This window comes from Panulirus ornatus, chromosome 29 (genome assembly GCF_036320965.1).
Source record: "Panulirus ornatus isolate Po-2019 chromosome 29, ASM3632096v1, whole genome shotgun sequence".
Lineage (NCBI taxonomy): Eukaryota > Metazoa > Arthropoda > Malacostraca > Decapoda > Palinuridae > Panulirus > Panulirus ornatus.
Window position 1 is genome coordinate 3,761,314 of NC_092252.1, and position 20,943 is coordinate 3,782,256.

General features: G+C 36.7%; 3 protein-coding genes across 4 annotated transcripts in view; 2 read left to right on the top strand and 1 right to left on the bottom strand.

Annotated features, from left to right (window-relative positions):
• Positions 1–12,085, top strand: LOC139757980 (zinc finger MYM-type protein 1-like). The gene is made up of 2 exons (XM_071678917.1): positions 1–2,153; positions 11,975–12,085. Exon 1 carries the CDS (start codon positions 1–3, stop codon positions 2,146–2,148), a length of 2,148 nt encoding a protein of 715 aa, XP_071535018.1. The 3' UTR covers positions 2,149–2,153; positions 11,975–12,085.
• On the top strand, positions 3,477–17,688 carry LOC139758021 (uncharacterized). The gene is made up of 2 exons (XM_071679023.1): positions 3,477–5,931; positions 13,747–17,688. Exons 1-2 carry the CDS (start codon positions 4,735–4,737, stop codon positions 13,939–13,941), a joined length of 1,392 nt encoding a protein of 463 aa, XP_071535124.1. The 5' UTR covers positions 3,477–4,734; the 3' UTR covers positions 13,942–17,688.
• Positions 17,363–20,943, bottom strand: part of CysRS-m (cysteine--tRNA ligase-like protein, mitochondrial) — a 23,785-nt gene continuing 20,204 nt past the window's right edge. For both annotated transcript variants that reach the window (XM_071679022.1, XM_071679021.1), the window contains exons 15-16: positions 19,418–19,463; positions 17,363–17,950 (exon numbers count right to left, since the gene is read on the bottom strand). In XM_071679022.1, the coding sequence (XP_071535123.1) occupies positions 17,910–17,950; positions 19,418–19,463 (87 nt within the window). In that variant the 3' untranslated portion in view covers positions 17,363–17,909. The remainder of the gene's footprint in view (positions 17,951–19,417; positions 19,464–20,943) is intronic.

Consider the following 20,943-nt stretch of genomic DNA (forward strand, 5'->3'; position numbering starts at 1 on the left):
ATGGGAAACAGTGTAGAAGAAATATTGAACTCGCCTTTTTCATCCCGGACCTACGAGTCCAAGTTGAAAGTCGTGGAGGAAGGCAAACCCTGCCCGGCTCTTCCAAATTTACTTTCTAAACATAAAGACAAAAAATCTGAATATATGAGACACTTTTCCATATCACAATACGAAACAGTGGAATGGATGACTGGTTGTGAAAAGCGATCTAGACTTTTCTGTTGGCCATGTTTACTGTTCTCAAAAGAAAATGGTGTGTGGAATAAACATGGATTTTCGGATCTCAACCATTTAACTACAGCGCAACAGAAACATGAGAGATCTCAACACCATGTTCAGTCTTTTTTCAACCTTAAGATGTTTGGAAAACAAAGGAATGACACATTAATTGACAGTCAACAGAAAAATGAAGTAAGCCGACATAATGAACAGGTAAGAAAGAATAGAGAGATTATGAAACGGATTATTGATGTCATATGCTATATAACAAAACAGGAGTTTCCTTTACAAGGTTATGATGAGTCTGGTAATTCAGCGAACAAAGGAAATTGTATAGAGTTATTGAATCTGCTTCGAGAATACGATCCTCTTCTGGATTCTCATTTAAATACGTCAACTGTGTTTCAGGAAGTTTCTCAAACTGTGCAAAATGACCTCATCAAAGCTATATCCAAAGTTGTCAGAGATTACATAAAAAGAGAGATAAATTCAGCGACATTTGTTGCTATTATCCTTGAAGAAACTTCTGACGTTATGTCAAAATCGCAGATCTCAACAGTTTTGCGTTTTGTTCACGAAGGCAAAATTCAAGAAAGGTTCATTGGATGTACAGATGTTAGTGCTGACAGGACCTCTGAAGGTCTATTCAGTCACGTTGTTAATACGGTTCAAGAATTTCAACTCGGAGGAAAATTGGTAGGACAGACCTATGATGGAGCAAGTGTAATGAGTGGACATATGAATGGCTTGCAGAGCAAAGTTCTCAATGCCTATCCTTTGGCCCTTTTTACACCTTGCTACGCTCACTTGTTAAATGTAGTTTTGCAGCAAGGTCTTTCGGACATCAGAGAATGTCGGATTTTTTTCCAAATTTTGAGTGGGTTACCAGCATATTTTTCGAAATCTTACAAAAGATTACATGCTCTGCACGAGTTGATTAATAGAAAGTTACCATCTGTGACGCCTACAAGATGGAATTTTACATCTTGTTTATGTAACACAGTACATAAATACAGAATTCAGTTTATTGAATTTTTCGAACATATAATTGAAAATTCTGAAAATTGGGACACAGATGCTATAGTTCAAGCACGAGGATTTTTAGACTTCTTAAAAGATTTTCCAACAGTTCTGCTGCTTGAAATTTTTTCAAAACTTTTCGGATATACTGACGTCTTAACCAGTTCACTACGAAACAAAACTTATGATGTATTATACTGCTGTGAAAAAATAAATGACGTTACGCAACAGCTTCAACACAACAAGGAACATGGATTTGAAGATTTATGGGTTTCTGCTTTGTCTGACAGAAATGATACTGAACAAAAGCCTAAAAGGCTAAAATGTACAGTAGACGATGACGAAAAAACTGCTTATCTTCAGTTGTATTACAAAATAGTTGATAGCATATGCATGCAGATTGACTGTAGGTATTCTTCACTATCAACACTAGAGTTTTTTCACCTTCTGTGGCATGAGAAATATGAAGAATATATAGAGAAATTCCCTGACAGCCTAGTCAACAAACTAAAAGATTTTTATGGATCACTCTTTGACTATATACGCTTGAAAAATGAACTCACTGTGCTTTATTCATGCTCTGAATTCTCGAACAAACATGTGCATGAGTTAGTAGAGTTTATGAATGAAAATAATCTAAGGTGTGGATTTAAAGAAGTTTTTAAATTGGCTGAACTGATCCTAACAATACCAAGTAATACCGCTGCAGCAGAGCCCTCCTTTTCTGCCCTAAAACGAATGAATTCTTACTTCCGAGACACGGAAGAGCAAGAGGCAATGAGTGGCCCTAGTTTACTTTCAGTTGAGAGGAAGCTACTCATGGAATTACGACAGAGAGGCTCCTTTTACGATGACGTTATAGCCCAATTTACATCGCAGGAAAGAAGATTAGAACTAATATATAAATAGAATGGGTAAGTTTGATGTATGTTTTTTCTAAACGACTTCCAATGCATTTCTAAACTGGGTTTTCTTTTTCGTATTCCTCTGTGCTGTCTACATACGCAGTATACTACCATTTAAAAGTATACATTTGTAACAAAGTTTAGGTTTATCCTGTCGTATTACTCAGCATACCCTATTTCGCTACCATCAGGGCCAATATCTAGGAATGAGTTCTGGTGTTACCCAGGGCCTTTCTAAAGCTGCTCTGCTTTCAGTAGCAGGGAAGTGTATACTCTACTGGAGAGAGAAGTTCTTTGACGATACTGTACTTCCAATGATATAGCCTCTCCAAAGTGACTTTTCACTTGCGGACAAACCTCGACAGGCTGAGTCCAGTAACACCACTCATATATATATGTGTGTGTGTGTATATATATATATATATATATATATATATATATATATATATATATATATATATATATATATATATCACTCCGGGTCTCACGTTTCCCCTTCTCTTTCTACCTCCATTTCACCGTGACATACTGTCAGTGACCTACTTTATAGGCGTGTTCAGTGAAAGCCTGTAATGTTAAGTTTACTCCTGACACCAATAACAAAGCAATGCCACTGTATGATTCTATTCAAAGCACTTGTTCTCACGGCTGGAGAGCCGCGAAGTTGACATCATTTTGCAAGGCTGGAGTTGCCATGCTGGAGAATGTCCGAAGGTCCTTTGGCACCCACATCGATTCATTAAAAACATCTGAATTACTGGGACAAGGTAAAGGCTTTAAACCTGTTCTCAATAGAATGTAGTCGCGGTATACATCATAATACGCATAGGGATTACAGATTTGGGTAATTTCTTTCTGGAATGATAAATTTAGAATGTGCAAATCAGATCCAGTAATCGCTGCAGAACGTAGTGTGGAAAGTAGAATAAAATGTCAAAGGCCTATTTTCTTTTACTATCAGTATATAGAAGGTCCTATCAGTATATAGAAAGTATACTGTAGGAAGACCCTTGGACTTTATCAAGAAAGAACCGGATAGTTACCTCCAAGGTGTACTAGACAGGTCAGGTTTCACAACACGTGATAGATAGAGACTGCTGCTAAGATCAGCCTGGTAGACTAGGCCTGAGCATATAGGCAGCCAAGTCGCATGAAGTTAGATGGAATTAAAAAGAAATATAATGTACTTACGTAAAGTTAAACTATATTATAAGGAATCAATCTGTCCCTGTCTATTGTTATTATGACGTCTAGCATCCATGGATCTTGTAGTTTATTTTTTTTATACGAAAAAAATCCCCATGACGTAGCATGTTGGTTAACACAGTCGGCATTGGATTCCCGAAACGCTGTTACCTAAGAGCTCAAGGCGGTGTACAGCCCCCAACACGTCAAGCCCGCAGAACAGCGTTGACCACCGGTATTATTAACTCCAGTTAAAAGTATATGATCCACAATCTAACAATGACGACTTTTATGAAAGATTCTGAGTCAGGGGGACATATTCCTTCATATCGGTCGCTTTTGGCTAACTGTGTGCATGTTTCGTTGAGACCTAACCGTATGCATCAAATAATTCGAGTATTTCAAACATAAATACCACCTTCGTTGTAAATAACTACGAGTGAATGATCACAACCAGAACCTGTTCCTCCACCAACGCCAGTCCCGTAGGATAAACGGCTTCCCCACAACAGTCAGTGCCTTGCAGATGAACCGTTCCCGAGTCCACTTTTGTACTTCCACCGCTGTCACCTGTACGGCAGCTGCGTAATGTGTCACACAGATCACGGAGTTGGTGTAACAGTTAAGATACAATGTCGTTCCTTCAAAAGTAACCGTCATATTTAGGTCAACAACCTCAGGTTTCGCCCTTGGGCCCATAAACTGCGTTTTGTTTCAGTTTAAATCGCGTCGTCCTGGGAGTGTGTTAATATCGTGGAAATTATAGGTACTTTCTTTTATGCGTTGTGAATTCTGCCAGTTGTAGTTATTTAAAAGTAGGAGTACATTGTGCATCACGCTAATGCATTCGGTGACACAAATATGCCTTATCACTTTGATCTAGGGGGACGAGAAAATGAAAAGGAAACCGGATGAAGGTAATGAGAGACTGAACAATTGTTATCTGATAGATAAGAACGGATAGAACATCACTTACAGGAAAACCGTCCCTGTAGCTTGTTCTTGGGAAAATGGCCTTTGCGTCCGGCTCTTGTCAGTTGCTTTACACATGATTCACTGAAGCTCCGCCCACTTTGTGACGCTTTTTTGACGTCACTTCGGCGGTGCCAACACCCAAGGTTTTGGCAAATTATTACTTTTTTCTAATATTTCTTGGAGTTAACATTTTGTGGGATAATTTTTTATTACTCAGCAGCTAAAGTGAATCTAGGTAATATGATTTTTGATCTGTTCTGAAATGGGTTTAAGCAAGGTTTATTTATGATAGGGTTGTGGGTGGGAGTGACGTCACGGTTACAGTTGGCCAACCTGTGTTAGACATGGCAGCGGGACGGCCGGAGTGTGGGGAAGGTTGGCAGACGGATGGCTAGCAGGGGACTCTTATAATACCCGTGTACGGGGCAGGATGGCTCACAAAATAGGACCGAACGACACACAGTACGAACCGGACATTCGTGGTGAAGTGGATTTTCGTAATTTTGAAGAGAGTGATGTTGAGAGGACTAAAAGTGGTGAAGGTGTTAGTGGATCAGGATTCAGTTCTGTGATCGGTTCTTCCTCTGCACCTGGTGCGAGTTGTTTGGTGGACTCCCGGTACCGTTGTGTGGAGGACACTTCTTCTAGTGGGCAGCAGGCCAGTAGGAGGCGCCCAATAGAAGGTCATCAGGGATCAGAGGAGGTGTCGAGGGACGAGGATAGTGCTGGAAGTGTCAGTAGTGATTCTAACACGCCTGGGAAGGTTGGTAGTGCGAGTTCTCTTGAGGCACAAGAGCAAGGAGCCAGTGCAGTCATGGAACACGTAGACCCCAACCCTTACAGCTCAGACGAGTGGGATGAGAGTGATTTGAGTGACACGGACGGGGACCATAGTGATAGCAGTGATGACGATGATCCCAAGTCTCAGGTGGATCGACTCATAGAGAGAGAAACTCTCGTGTACATGGAGGGGGAAAATTCCAATCTCTCCTCAGAGACAGACAGCACTGACAGCAGCGATTATGACGATAGTGATAGTGAGAGTGACATCACTGATGTTTCGCCATTGTTGTCAGCCACTGCCAGTCCCCTAGGTCTGTCCCCAGTTCTACCGCGACGTACTGTAGGCACCTCTCCCCTGGCGCTTCACGATAACAGAGACCTGAGCTTTGACTTTCAGCCAGAAAATTCTTCCAATGACCAAGGCTACGATTCACAGCCCCACTGTAACGGCTGTAGTCACAGCAACAGCGGCGACTCCACAGACATGACGCTCTTGCTAAAAGCCGTCGTAGAACTAGAGAAGCAGCAACAAAGACAAGCCAATAACAGAACGAGTGATCACATCCAACAGTCCCACCCCATCTCCATACACCCCATAGATGCCAGCCCACACCACAGGCATCTACGCAGAACCATGCATTACCATAGGCGGAAGAACATGTCCTTTACGAATGATGAAGTGAGGAGGATAGATCGTGAGAACCAGATCTTGCTCCAGAAGATCATGAGTGCACACAACCGGAGTAAAAGTTCCTCCAACCAGAATAGTCGGCCCGTCCATAAACCTTCAAACTCCACAGTCAACAGAAGGAGAGAAGATGAGAAAATTCGCAGAGAAAACATGGTGAGTTTCCTTTGTGATTTGTAGTTGATTTTTCTTGGGAGTGTTAACAGTTCCCTATGTTGTCTGAGCAAGTAATGTAACATTTACCTCTCCAGCGGGCGAGTACTCTGCTTCTAGGTCATGTTCCTGGAAAGATCCCAGGTTGCAGTACAATGGTCCTCTGATGTGGTCTGGAACACATCTCTAAAGATTATGTCTAAATATTATGTTAAAGGTATATTTTTTTCATATCCAGGTATTTATTCTCGATATCTGTACAAAAGTATTATTGAAGCAGTACTGAAGAGAACAATAAGATTATGACACATGTAACAGTAGAATGGCTATTCCAGCATATTGCAGAAATCTCTTTTGGGTAGAAGTTTAATGCCTTTTGAACTAATTACTTGGCAAATTGCTGGTTGGATTTCAGAGCTAAAATTGCAAAAGCCTCAGGCAACCCAAATTAAGTTGGGGATCAGTTATAATTTAATGACACCAAGTGAGACAACAGTGTCATTTACCGTAAATGAACTAGATTTATTAAAATTAAGTTCACGCATGCTAAAGATAGTTGTGGAACGTAAGTAATTGATTGCGCTAATAGTGTAGTTTTGCAGAAGATAAAAAGACTGGTGTTATGCGATTTGCAGAATTTGTTGATATACCACACTTGTAAATACATTGATATTTGATAGGGCTATAAAGATGGGAAAACGAGGGGATGAATAACGTACAGATTGGTGAAACAGAAGTCAGCAGAACCTTTTAAAAATGTCCTCGAATTTTTTATAGGTACCAAGATTTACTGTACTTTTCAGTGTGATATTCAAAATATACCAGCCTTAATTTATTGTACTACATGAAGTACCTTAATTTATTGTACTACATGAAGTATGTGCATTGCAATGCATTTATGCATATGAACACAAATGTTTGTTGGAATGTATATAAATGCAGACTTCCTTATGTAGAGTCTCATATTTTGCAAATGATAATGTAAGCAAGGTGACTTTTGGCAGTTGGGGGAATTGTGTTGGGGTTTCCTTGAGCTCTTTTGAATTACGGAAATGCTTTGTATATATTTACATTAATTAAACCCACTTTTCCTTAGATTTTCATAGCCCTCCTCACCATCAACTGATTACTGTAGGATGAGAAATTATCCAAATCACGCCATGGAGTCATGTTCTGATCTTCACGCAGAGCAACCTTTGCAAAACAGTCAGATATTTCAAAGTTGTGGCGTCTTGACTAGAACTTTGTCAGTTAGATTTATTAATTTGGTGAGTGCACATTGCTCATATATTGTGACAGAATTAGGAGGAAATAACAAAAAACTTGGTGTGGTATTTGACACTATATTAGTTTATATTAATTTTCATGTTCTGTATTTCTGTCCAATATAGCTAAGAAATCCATTCCTTTTTAGTGAATGGGAAGTAAAGAGGATTTGTAAAGCGTCATGTAACACGAACAGTATACCGCATTCAAATTGTGTTGTAGTTATACCAAGATGAAAAGTCAGTGTACTGATGTGGCTCTCTGCTGTCAAAATTGTTTAATTAGCTTCATTCTCATCTTGTATATAAGTCTTCATATAGTTGCCTGAGCAATATTGTACTCATCATTTACTGTGTTAGAAAGTGTGACAAGACACTACTATGTCTGCATTTATATTCTTGGTTGATACTTGCATTTATTGTGCATTGAAACATTTTGAAACAAAGATGTTATGGAGCCTTCATTTTTTCCATGCTCTTCTGTTATATGAATAACATAACCAAACTTATGGGCATTCTAAGTAAAATTATTAATAATACGTAATGTTCGTTATCCTCTATTAACATATTTATTAATTGTATAGTATGCTTTTGTTGTTCCTTGATGCTTAAGCAAACTGTTTGTATTCATTATCCAGAATTTGCTTAAACTTATGCAGTTAGTGTTTCTTAATCAAAAGGCATCTACAGTATTATTCATCTTCGGTCGTTCTATGTTCTCTTTAATCGAATTAGGCATTTGAGTAAGTGTGATTAGGTATTTTGTTTAAATTCATTTCATGTTTCCATTTTTGTATAGATTGAGTTAGTGTGAATTGTAAGCACATAATTCAAGATGGAGTTTTATACTAACACTATTATAAGCCCTTATTCTTCATTACTCTCTAGAGTAGCACTTTGTGATGGGTGTTAATTCTAATGTGTTGATTAAACAAGTTCAATATAATTTACGATATATTAATTGTTGAAAGTGACGAGTAAATTTCATGTTTGGGGTCAGATATGGGGTCTTACCTTGGCCATTGAAAGTTTATAGTTTGAGATGTATGTAGATAAAGTCATCAGCTTTACCTTTTTGCATATAATTGATTTTGAAAGTTTGGTACTTTTTTTACCGTTTCACTTTGATGTTTTTGCAACTTTGAATACTAATGTTGCTTGAGCTGCTAATACTGTACTGTACTGTTGCTGTATTTTCAAACATAATGATACGACTTATGTACAACAATTTTGCTCAAGTTACTGGTAATAGTTTATGATCAGGTTCAAAGGTTTTTAGAAATTGTTTGAAAGGCATATTAAGCCCCAAAGGTTGTGATGTGAAAGTGCTGTGAGAAATACAAGGATGTTTGCACAGTTGAGTTAAGGATTTTGCTGTTGGTTTATACTGTTAGTATAGGGAAGAAATAAATGAGTAGTGAAGCTTACAAGGTCTGACTAAGAGAGGGATTGTAGAGCAACTAGTCTGTGGATTAAAAGCTTTTATAATGATCTTTTGAGTTTGGTGCGTCCATTTGCTGTTGTTAGCCAAGTACATATTGCAGAAAATCGGTTTGATTGTTGATGTAGTTTTGTAGAGCTATCACTCGTGTCTCCATCTTGGGCCAGTAGTTTGTTAGATCGATGAAAACTCTCCCTGTTTGTACATACTTAAATTTATTACTGTTGATACCTATTGCAAATGAAATTCTAGGCTTGTGAGGTACTGTATGCCAGTTGTACAACTGGGCTGTATATTTTACCACAGCAGAGGCAGATGATTCAGTATTCAGTAGATCTACTGGCTGAGTTTTCAGTTTGTAACTTGATTGCTTCCACTTGGAAAATTAAAGCATCTTGGTTTGCTACACGTTTTCAGCTGAGAAGTATAGCCAGTGCATAGATAAAGAGCTTTTCATTAATTGGTGTATTTTGAGATGTTAAGCACATATGCAAGTTATTGTTGGTTTGATTGAAGTCCATTTTGGGTAGATACACCAAAAATGAGATATAAATTTGTTATCTTTACCTAAGATAATAGCATTGTTTGAAGCATGATAGCATATGAGGTTCTTTTCTTTTTTATTGTTACATTTATGTTCTTGTTTTTCACTATAATAGTTTAGAGAAACTCGTCTTTTCAGGACGTTGAAGTGTTTCCTTGCTTGTAACTTGTCACATTACCAAACATTTTTATGCTTCCTTTCCATAAACACATTTTACTTGCTGTTACATCTCTTAGCTTCATTCTAAAGAATTTCAAGGTGTCACATTTTCTTACAATATGTGTGAGAGTTTCAGTTTACTTATTCTCTTCTTAGTTGCTGTACAGTATTATGAACTCTGATATAAAATGTCGAATCACCAGCTTTCATCATAGTTATGTCTATAGAGAGCATTAAAAAGTGAGAATGACCTTAGGTGTATTTTGGCATGAACCTACAGACTCAGTCTGGGATTAAGCCATATTGATAATCTCATAATCAGAGTTCACACAAGCACACACATTCCCATTTATCAATCAGTCTATGTGGGAAAATAAACAGGGCGGTTGGCTATTAACTGACTTCCATACCCAGGATTTGAACCTAGGCAGGCCCATGCATGAATCATGCTTGGTAACACCGACCACAAACCAGTAGGTGATGGAGTTTGATCACAGATTGGGCTTATGCCTTTCAGGATTTCTCTTGTGTAAATTTAGATGCAACTCTTTTACTTCTTTACTAGAAAATAGTGTGTTTGATTTTGGTGAATCTGAGTTCAGGATTTTTTCGGGTAGAATTACAATAGAATGTTTCTTTGTGTAACGTTGCTGAAGGAAACTGTTCATCATTATCATGCCTGTGATTCTACCATGTTTTTGCATTTTCGTGGTAATTGTAATAGCCTTCAGTTCTTTTGGTTGTCCAAAGACCATATGTATGTATGTATGTATGTAGACAGATCTTTTGTTCTATTGTTGGGTTGAAAATAATACAGGCATATTAAGAGTACCCCGACCAACAGAGTGCAGTATTTGGCAAAATGAAAAAATATGGCGGGTGACAATTTTTGACCTTTTCTGTCCATTTGTGTTTATTTTCCTTTTTCATTTTGACATTGTTAGTGCCCATACTTTTTAAAATGGATATAGATTATCATCTCTGCATAACTTGTTTGTTCTTTCTCATATGGTAACATGGTATAAATCCTGATATTTTCACAGTAAAAATTTTTTCCTGACTTGTGTTTGAAGAATTTTATTTCTTGTATTATCTATATAATCATGTTATGCTATCTTTAATTGTTTAAACTTTTGTAGATCTACCGACATATTGTGAACTCGATCTTTGTCTTTGTCTATGCTTTTCATTTCTTTTTGCCACTACAGATCATATGTAACTGTTAGAAGGTTTCACATCAAAATCTGAACTGTTTCCCAAACTTTAGTTCTCTTCACAACTAGTGACATTGGTTCGGACCATATTACACCCCCTACAAATGCAATTTTACTGTTGTACCCCTGCAGATGTCTTCACCTTTGCCATAAAAATTACCATGTGGTTTGTTGTTCAACTACAGTTACTGCTTTACTAATCAAGTTTGCCTATACGGAATTTTTGTAGACAAGTCTGAAAGTACTTTCCTTAGCACTGCTGAGCAGTATGAATGGAGACACAGGTTTTGGTCATAACATCTAGCAAATGTTTTGTCATCAGTTCTGAACTGATCATGAAGTCATTTTGATTTATGAAAAATTATTGAAAAGATATTCATTATATGTCTTTCACATAAAATTTTTACTTTTCTAGCATTATTATTCCACTATGAAGTATTCATACATTAACATTCATTGATATCACTGAGGGTAATGTTTTTCTAATAATGTACCATGTATTGTGTTTTGCAATACAGAGGTGACATAACCTAACTAGTTCCTCGTTTCTCAACAATTTAAGCTTTTTATACTTTTTTGAAATTTGCCCAAAAGTGACAGCAAAGTTTTGATATGGCATAAACTTGGAACTCCACAAATTTTGCTTCACTGAGCACCATTGTATGATAAGTCAATTACAGATCTGCTTCATACTCTTTTCTTAGGGGAAGGCTATAGAATATTAACATAATTTCCAGAATTGGCATCCTTGCCTATTCTGTTTTAGTAAATGTCCAGAACTTCTCTTCATTTGAAGTGCTGCTGATACTAGTTATGGTATGAAGATTTTGTTGATTAGATGATGTTCGGTGGTTCCTTTTCTGTTTCAAAATCTTTTTCACAAAAACATTGAAATCTGGTCTTCTGTGTGGTTCATATGCACCTGGAAGTTCATTTGCCATTGGCTCCATATTCCTCTTGCAAATAGACTAGAGCTTTTAGTTTTCATTAGTTTTAGGCACTTACACTTACCATAGCTTTTATAGGATTTCAGCTAAATTGAATCAGATCCCACAAGGCATTCTAGTCATTTTACCCATTGGTACAAAGTCAGTGATGAGAAAGGAGTTTTTAGTAGCAGTATTACATTCTACTGTACAAAAAGATATAAAGATGTACAAAAGTGCACTAAATTAAGATACAGTAATATAAAGGAAGGACAATCGCTCTTTCCTCTGTTGTTGTTTCTTATTTTCCTGTCACTCTTAGATGTCAGGTAATAAAGCAGTATTCAGGCTTTCCTGTATTATCACAATTAAACCACTTAATGTGAAATGTTAATATTTTTGGGTTTGTCTTTTCTCTTTGCTCTTTTAGCTTTCAATGTCTATTCCTACTTGTATGTATGCATCTCTGTACAACATATCTTACCCTCCTGTCCCAGGATCCCCTTCTATGGGACTCCCGCAGCACTCAGGAAGCTGACCACATTCGTTGGCGGGATCGTAGGTCAAGAAGTGAGGAGATGTTGTGTGTGTGTCTTTGTGGTGTGAACACAGGACAGTTGAGGAGTAAGTGTTTAGTGTCTTCAGTTTGGAAGTGGCATCTTGGGCTTGAGGGGTCTTGAAATATATTAAAATGGTAATTGCATTTCTCTCTACATAGTATTCTTTACTTTTATTTATCCTTCTTTGCTTGTTGCTTTGTGATACTGGTCACAAGGTGCTAAAGTTACAGTATATATCAGAAATTTTCTTTTACCATACTTATATTTCCTTCCTGTCATAGCAAGGCAGCATCAGGAAAAACGAAGTGGCCTTATTTGCACACAGTACGTCTTAATTGTTATCAAAACATTTAATTTCATCATTCATGAATGTGCATGAGCAGTGTATTAATTCTTGGTAGATCTAGTGAAATCATTATAACTCAGAATTCAGTTTGGGTCTGGAGAGTAATTTGATATTCTAATTACTTGATACATCAGCATCTGAAAACTCCATCTTTTACTTTGTTCACTCTATGGAAAATCTGTTACTCCATCCTTAATCTGTTCATTCTGCGGAACATATTTTTGTCTTATCATAAGTTAATGACTTTGTATACTCCTGAATTTTTATTGCGTAACATATTTTTGTGTAGTAAGTACTGTATGGCACAATGACGTTCTGATTTGAAATTTACCTCTGGTTAACCTAGGAAGTAATTCAATTTTTCTTGGACTTGTTTTACAAAGTAGGAAGCTCCAAAAGCCATGCATTTTTTTTTCACCCCTCTAATGAGCTACTGATACATATCACTTAATAATTAAGCTGGTGTAGAAGTACAGTACTATCTATATAGAAAGATGTTATTCTTTGGCAGTGAAGTGGGCTTTTTTTATTAGGAAGAGTAAAAAGCCGTTAAAGAGAAGGATAAGGTAAGGGATTTAGTTGATACACCATGTGTACAACATAAAATGAAATCAAAATAAGTGTTCTTGTGACAAAGAATTTGAAGCGTTATTGGGTAAATCCTGCAATGTAACATTTCTTTCAATCTAGGGTTTGTTCGTATATTAAATTAAGACATAAAAATTTTCATATTGACAACATGATCATTGGTTAATCATTATTGTTAGTGGCATAATAGTGTTATGTTAGAATGTTTTCTTGGTTATAAATGTGAAAGGTCAGAATATCACGTGCAACAGTATTATGACTTTTTTGGAGAGGCCTTAGGTAATTGGGATTTATTGAGTGTTCTGATTTCTTTATTATATCATAGGCAGACACATTCAAATAATTATCCATTTTTCCCTGAATAGTTAGACCAGATTTTTATGCTGTTCCGAATTTTCTGTTAGATCATACAGTCGTTGATTGGAAATTAGTCTTGTGTATTAAGTTGAAATGAAGTGAAAGTTGTTTATTGTGGGAAGTTAATGTACTTACTGTAGTGGTAGTAATGTGGAACTTGGTAGCATTTCTTGCTTACCTGGATTTCCTAGCCATGCCATCCAAGTGTGTGCCAGGTTAATATTTTTTTAAGCATGACAAAAAACATTATTTGTGTATTTACAGCTTCAGTAAAACGATCTTTTTTTTCCCAGTTTTTGTTTCCTCTGTACTGGATATCATGTAGCAGTTTTTATTCCAGTATTTTAGTTCTATATATTACACTTTATTGTTACAAGTGTTGATGCATTGTGTTTCACAGCATCCTTTATTTCTACAGATTTTGCTGCGAAAGATCCAAGAGGCCAAGCCTTCTCGGGACGTAACTGCATCCCGCTGTCCCCGTCAACGGGCAACACATGGCCTCCGTCCAACATCTAGCCTTCCCACCACTCCTGGCTCCTGTGGTGCTTCAGCACGTCGGGCACCAGGTCATGTCACCACTCCCACTCCTCGCAAGGAAACGGCTCTGTGAGGCTGCGAGTTATTAAGAGAGTTGGAAAACGCTTGGCACAAAGTGTGCTCTGCTGGTCTTAGCTCTCTTAGGCTATGTTTTAATTGCCAATAATACTAGACAGTATGATCATCCGTTGTATAGCTGACCTCAGTTTTACAGCTTTACGTGGGTGTATCCAGATGTCTGATTCCAGTGTGTATATGAAGGTGTCCAGTTTGTAATCTTTTTTAGTACTATGAAGGTCCAATCAAGTAAATTTCCATGCTCCAAGGTTGTCGTTAGAAATACATTTCTTGAGAGGGCATTGATACTATACCCTTAGATGTGCAGCTGTTTACTCAGTTTTCAGTGTCAGCACTGTTTTGATAAGGAATAATTGCATTAAATGTGCAATTTCTTCTTGTTCATGTTACTACAGAATGTGCTCATACCAAGAAAAAATCAAATAATGGTATGGCAAATATTTCATGATCAGAGGTGTTGTAAAAATAATGTTTGAAATGAGATACAGGTTTCTATGAAGATTACAGTAACTGGAGGAAGTATTAGTAAAATGCATAACTTAAAAATTCCTGAACTCGTGAACTTTCAAAAGCCACTATAATGAATGAAAACTTAGACATGTACAGAGAATGAACCAGCAAATTTTTTTAATGAAACCCTGTCATTGAGTGTATTCATAGTATGCAAAGATAACATAAGTATGCAATGAAGAATTTTCAGGATAAGGGTTTCATGTGTATAACATCACTTGTTTTATATTCTCATGCTTCTTTTCCTCTACTTTCCTTCTTTTGTATAATTAGTGAGGTAACTCATTCTACTCACACTTTTATTTAGTGCAAGCAAGTGGCGATTGCTTCACTTACTTTAAAGCCAAACTGACATGCAGAATTCTTTGGCAAATGTTTCGAGCATTACTGTTGAGTCATTGACACTTAGTGTGGAGACTGTTAGTTGCCGAAACTTTTTGGGAAGATTCTGTGTGCGCCACCTGCTTGAATGCAGGAAAAAGGCAGTATGGTGATAACATCACTTTTATTTGTGTATGACTGGAAGCTCAACTTGTTCCTCCCGTGCGAGAGTATAGATGGTAATTTGTATGCATGTATTTTGCAATAAGGGAAGAGCCAAGGTTTACAGGACAATGGGAGGTCCCCCACTACCTCTAGAGTGACAAGCCTGTTAATGCTTTAATTCATAATTCTACTCAAAGCCCATAATCATATGAATGAATGATGTAGCCATTATTCTATAAATAGCCATCATTGTTACTGTAAAGCAGCTGATAAATACATTCCACACATTTAATCAATATGTTGGGGTTATATTATGTATATCCAGTTAAATATGAACAGCCTCTGGATGGTTACATAGAAACTTGACCAACGAATAGAAAACCATCCAATATGGTGGGTCTGCAGTTTCTTCCTTATAAGTAGGCACAACAGTGGCAGTCAAGGTAACGAGCTTGTGTGGATAACAAACATTTAGTGTGCTCTAAATCTGTTGTTGGTGTTGTATATAGAATATTAAGGACAGTACTAGATGGCAACACATGAATTGAATTTGAGCACCGTTCAAGTTGACCCATTAAATGCTAGTCACTTTTATGACATGACCCTTGCTAAATTTCCAATGAGACAATGAGTTGAATTTGTATAAAGTTCATGAAACTGTATTACCCTTTTGAAAAAAGGCATTCATGGTAGCTAATTTATTCATGAAGGTGCCATTTGAAAATGATTTATGCAAGCTGTATGGGTTAGAACTTACATTGACTGCTCAAAAATAATTCATTTGCCCATCTCCAAAACTGCTCATCTGTGCTATTCCATAAGGCTTTATTACCATTTCCCAGATATAGCTAACAGACCAGTCTGGTTCTCTGCTACTCTGTTGTAGTACCAGATCAATTATGATTATTATGAGAAGCATTGAGAAGCTTGGCAGTGTGATTAGCATTTTTGGGTTGGTATGTGGCAAACCCTTCTTGAGCAGATGAGAATAATAGTACTGCATATAGTCCTGGTTTTACTCATATGACATCGGAAATATGCCGGGAGGAATATCAGCCAAAGTTGTAAAATGTTAAAAAAATAGGGTCGTCTTTCCTGTCTTCACACAGACCAAGTGTCTGCAGTGTCTTGTGAAAAAGATACTGTAATATCCCCTCTAATAGTTGGGATGTCAGACTCCCCAGATTTGCAAGAATATTGAGTTTGGTAGTAAATTTGTGAAAGTGAAAATCTGTAATTGCTAAATATCTCATTGGCATGTACCTGGAATGCTTTAAGGTATTTTTGTAGTTTTCATTGTCATAGGAAATTGAATTTGTCATTGTCATGACATTTTTTTGAACTTCATTAGTATACTTTGATTGCAGATGTTTAAATGTTTGCATCCTTGGCACAATATTAACACTTTCATCTCCAGGTCGAAGCTTAAGCACAAAATAAAGTAGAAATGTTGATAATGTATGATCATCAGAGTACATGGCATCAATACTTAAAATGTTCCAAGGGCCACCACAACAGTATGAACTAGTGACGGGTACTGAAGTTTTTAATATATAACACTATCCAGCTATTTCAAATTGAAACCATACTGTGTCACTAAGGGTGTTTATTTTATGGAAAGGATGAAATGATTATAATATATATATATGTATATATATATATATATATATATATATATATATATATATATATATATATATATATATATGACTGCCTTGTTATTGTGACAGGAATGGAAAACTCTCTTCATCATGTGTGGTCTTGTAATATAAGTACTGTTTATCTTGACTGTGTTAATGAAAACAGTCCTTATGTAACGCCAGTCCAAGTGCATAATTTCTTGCCTTGTCACATAAATTTCATCCTTAATAATCTAGTCAGATGATCTTATTCCGTGAACCTGGCACATCCAGGCTGAGTTCTTGAACAGCACTTGAGTGAAATATTTTATGAAGACTAATTAAGCCAAGGAAACTTTGTCTTTATTATTCACTGGTACAAAACAGGATTTATACATTGAATACAGATCTCAAGTGCTGGATAAGCCTTGGTCCAGGAGTGTCCATAATGCTTCCAAGTGTTAAGGTTATGTATTGATCTCTCTTTTTATGGTCCATGCTGCAGCTCATAATCTTGCATATACCAAGAGTGTAACTTGTGTAAATTTACCTTGCAAAGCATTGAACCAAATATTTGGATTTATTTTAAAGAGAAAGTGCTATAATGAAGTAAATGGCACTGACAGTATGGAGAGGGACCATTTGGAAAAGTTGTAATTTTATATTCCACGCAAGAGTAGCTGAATGTGGCATTTTCATTGTATAGGTTTTTAACAAATTTCCACAGCAATAAATAAATTGTACCAGATATAACAAAATATGATAGGACAGCAGAGTAAGGTCACTACTGAATCGATGATAAAACAGGATAATTTTGGTTTATTTTAATATATAAGAATTTTCTTGCATGCGAGTACATAATTTGGAAGTGAAACCATGACATTTTATCTAAAAGGCCTCATCATTTTTCAGGTACCATCTTTTGCATTACATAGAAAACATTTTACACCCAAGCATTGTGAGCTGCTTGTTGTTTTAGAGTTGTGAGTTGTACATCGTGTGGGATAAGAATGACCATTTAAACTGGAGACAATTTTCATGCCCACTTAGATAATTATGTAAATATTTTTTATACTTGTCTTTCATTGTCTGTGAAAACTTTTGAACAATAAAAGCATTGTTGAGAACATTTCTTTCGTTTGTACACTGTGAAAAAAAATCTATAAAGAATTACATATTTACATTAATATGTACAAATAATGAAAACATGAGCAAAAAGCTTAATGTATGCATTCTAAATCTGACCAATAATGCCAACCTGTATTGCATGTTTTGATAGCTGATTTGCCTCCTCTACTTTTAAAACTTGGGAATGTGTTTGACAGAAAGATGCTATGGTTGAAAGCAGTCAACACTCCGTGTCTTCTTTCGTTTGATCTATTCCTGAAACTACAAAAGATTTTAGAATTAATAAGACATCTAGTGTGCAAACCAGTGCATACAAGTTCAAACGTGGGCATGACAATAAAGATACCCAGTATTTTTGAGACTAAATAAATATTTCACATTGAAATACACTTGAATACAGATCTCAAGTGCTGGATAAGCCTTGGTCCAGGAGTGTCCATAATGCTTCCAAGTGTTATGTATTGATCAATACATAACCTTACATTATGTCCATAATGCTTCCAAGTGTTAAGGTTATGTATTGATCAATACATAACCTTACATTATGGACACTCCTGGACCAAGGCTTATCCAGCACTTGAGATCTGTATTCAAGTGTATTTCAATGTGAAATGTTTATTTAGTCTGAAAAATACTGGTATCTTTATTGTCATGCCCACGTTTGAATTCGTTCTGCTTTTTACATTTTGCAGAACGACATTAATGTAAACCTATATAAATAACAATACTGAAGATGTTCAACAGGTTCATCACACTACAATGTCCAACATATAAAATATGTACTACTGTTTCAATTTAAATTTGCTTCTGCCAGTAGTGATTAAATCTGGCATGATGATAATGTTCACAGAAGATACATCATCTCAGAAGAAACATGTTCCAACCACTCACCAACAAATTAATAATCTTTGAAACCTATTTTGGGATACCTTAGAATTAATCTAAGCATCTTACAAGAGGGGAATCAATGTAAAGAACAATCCAAAAGAGGAAGCAATTAATAATTACCATCTTAATTATTTGTTCTTTTATGTTATATGCAAGCAATACCTTATTTATGTGTTATGAATGTGAACGAATGGGCCTTTGTTGTCTTTTCCTGGCGCTACCTCACTCACATGAGGGGGAGGGGGTTATTATTTCATGTGTGGTGAGGTGGTGATGGGAATGAATAAAGGCAGACAGTATGAATTATGTACATGTGTATATATGTATATGTCTGTGTGTATATATATGTATACGTTGAGATGTATAGGTATGTATATTTGCGTGTGTGGATGTGTATGTATATACATGTGTATGTGGGTGGGTTGGGCCATTCTTTCGTCTGTTTCCTTGCGCTACCTCGCTAACGCGGGAGACAGCGACAAAGCAAAATAAATATATATATAAGCTAGCCAAAGTACCCAGTTTTGTTGTCTTTCCCTTTTCCTCTATCAATATTTTACATTTCTCTATTGATAAAACTGACTTTTTTCCCTCTAAAATAAAAATCTTACCATGTTCCTTCAGTATGCAAACAAAGTTTTGAGGTTCTTGCTGCCATCACCATGGAGCTATGGCACTGACAAAAACACACACAGGCTATTTAATTAGTATATATGAGAAGGTACCAACTAAATGGGAATCCATATGCATTGATTATATAACTTCACATCTGACTCTAAAAAACAGCTTATAACTATATATGATTTATGTAATTCAAGGAAATACTGTACAGAAACTTACTGACAGATTCCTCAGCAACTGACCATGAAGTACTCCCATGGTGATCCTGGAATGAAAACTGCCATTAAGGATAGGTCTGACTTATTTTTCTTTATACATGACTGCTGTTTTCCATGTTAGTGAGGTAGCACCAGGGACTGACAAAGAAAGGCCACATCTGCTCACATCCATTCTTTGGCTCACGAGTAATGTACCAAAACCACAGCTCCCTATCCACGACCAGGTCCCACACACCTTCTATGCCCTGGTTCAGTTCACTGACAGCAAGGCAACTCCAGGATAATGCATCATTTCAATTCACTCTATCCCTTGCATGCCTTTCATCCTCCTGCTTGTTAAGGCTCAAAATCTTTTTCACTCTATCCATCCATATCCAATATGGTCTCCCTGTTCTCCATATTCCCTTCACCTTTGACATATATTTCCTGTCTGTCAACATTTCCTCACTCATTCCTTCCATGTGTCCAAACCATTTAGCACACCCTCTTCAGCTCTCTCAACCACACTTTTTATTACGAAACATTTCTCTTAACCTTTCATTACTTACTTGATCGAACCACCTCACACCACATAATGTCCATGGATAGGGAAAAATAAAACTGTCGCAGAAGGTGACTTAAAGGGGTGGAAGTGGATGGCTGGAAATCCTCCCTTCCTGTATTACTTTTCAAAAGCAAGAACAGAGCAAGGAGCCAAGGGAGGACTTTTCCTTCTGAGGCTCGATCATCTGTTCTTGTCACTACCTTGCTCAAGCAAGAAATGGCAAGTATGGAATACAGCTATAACAACTCAGAGCAACTAGATCTGCTAGCTTCAGATCCCTACATAATGAAGCATAACCTGGTGAAACTGCATGGTTGTCGGACTTATATAACTACCTCCACAACCCCTTTCTTTCAGTGATATTCACTGAATCTGTTCTTACAAACACCAATTTCCTCAAACTACCATATTCATGAATTCAGTAATATCTAACAATCACTACTACTACTTATTCTGACATGTTTTCTTCAAGTAACTTTCCTTTTCCAACAGAACAATTCCCTCCTGATGTATAAGCAGCACTCCAGTGCATTAACATTATGTTGCTACATAAGTGTAAGATGCTCTAAAAACAGGTAAGGGAAAAGAGGAATAGCATGACTGAATGAAGTTAAATCTTCACAGAAAAGTGCTAAAAAGAGTACAAAGAAAGAAATAAGTGCTTTCAAATAAACTAAAAGAAAGTGGTATACATGACTGATTAAAATGAAAGCAAATGTACAAAAATCTTAGGAGAAAATAACAAACTATCTTGGGTACTGCTTCCTTAGAATTTGAGCCAGAAGACTGCAAAATAGTCTTGGGGGAAGGAGGATGAAACTGGGAAAAGCAATATGGCATGAAAAAGTATACATGTGTATAATGTCCAGATGAGAATAGGGACTTCTGCTGAATAAAGGAAAATGAGATAAGTTACAGCAAGAATTACAGATAAGTCAGCAAGGTATATGGAACAAGAAATGAATGACAAGATTTTGACATAC

Bases quoted from the DNA above. Each gene is read 5' to 3' on its own strand.
- LOC139757980 (XM_071678917.1), top strand. From the start codon at position 1: ATGGGAAACAGTGTAGAAGAAATATTGAACTCGCCTTTTTCATCCCGG.
- LOC139758021 (XM_071679023.1), top strand. From the start codon at position 4,735: ATGGCTCACAAAATAGGACCGAACGACACACAGTACGAACCGGACATT. The intron at 5,932-13,746 runs GTGAGTTTCCTT...TTATTTCTACAG, and splicing joins AAATTCGCAGAGAAAACATG to ATTTTGCTGCGAAAGATCCA.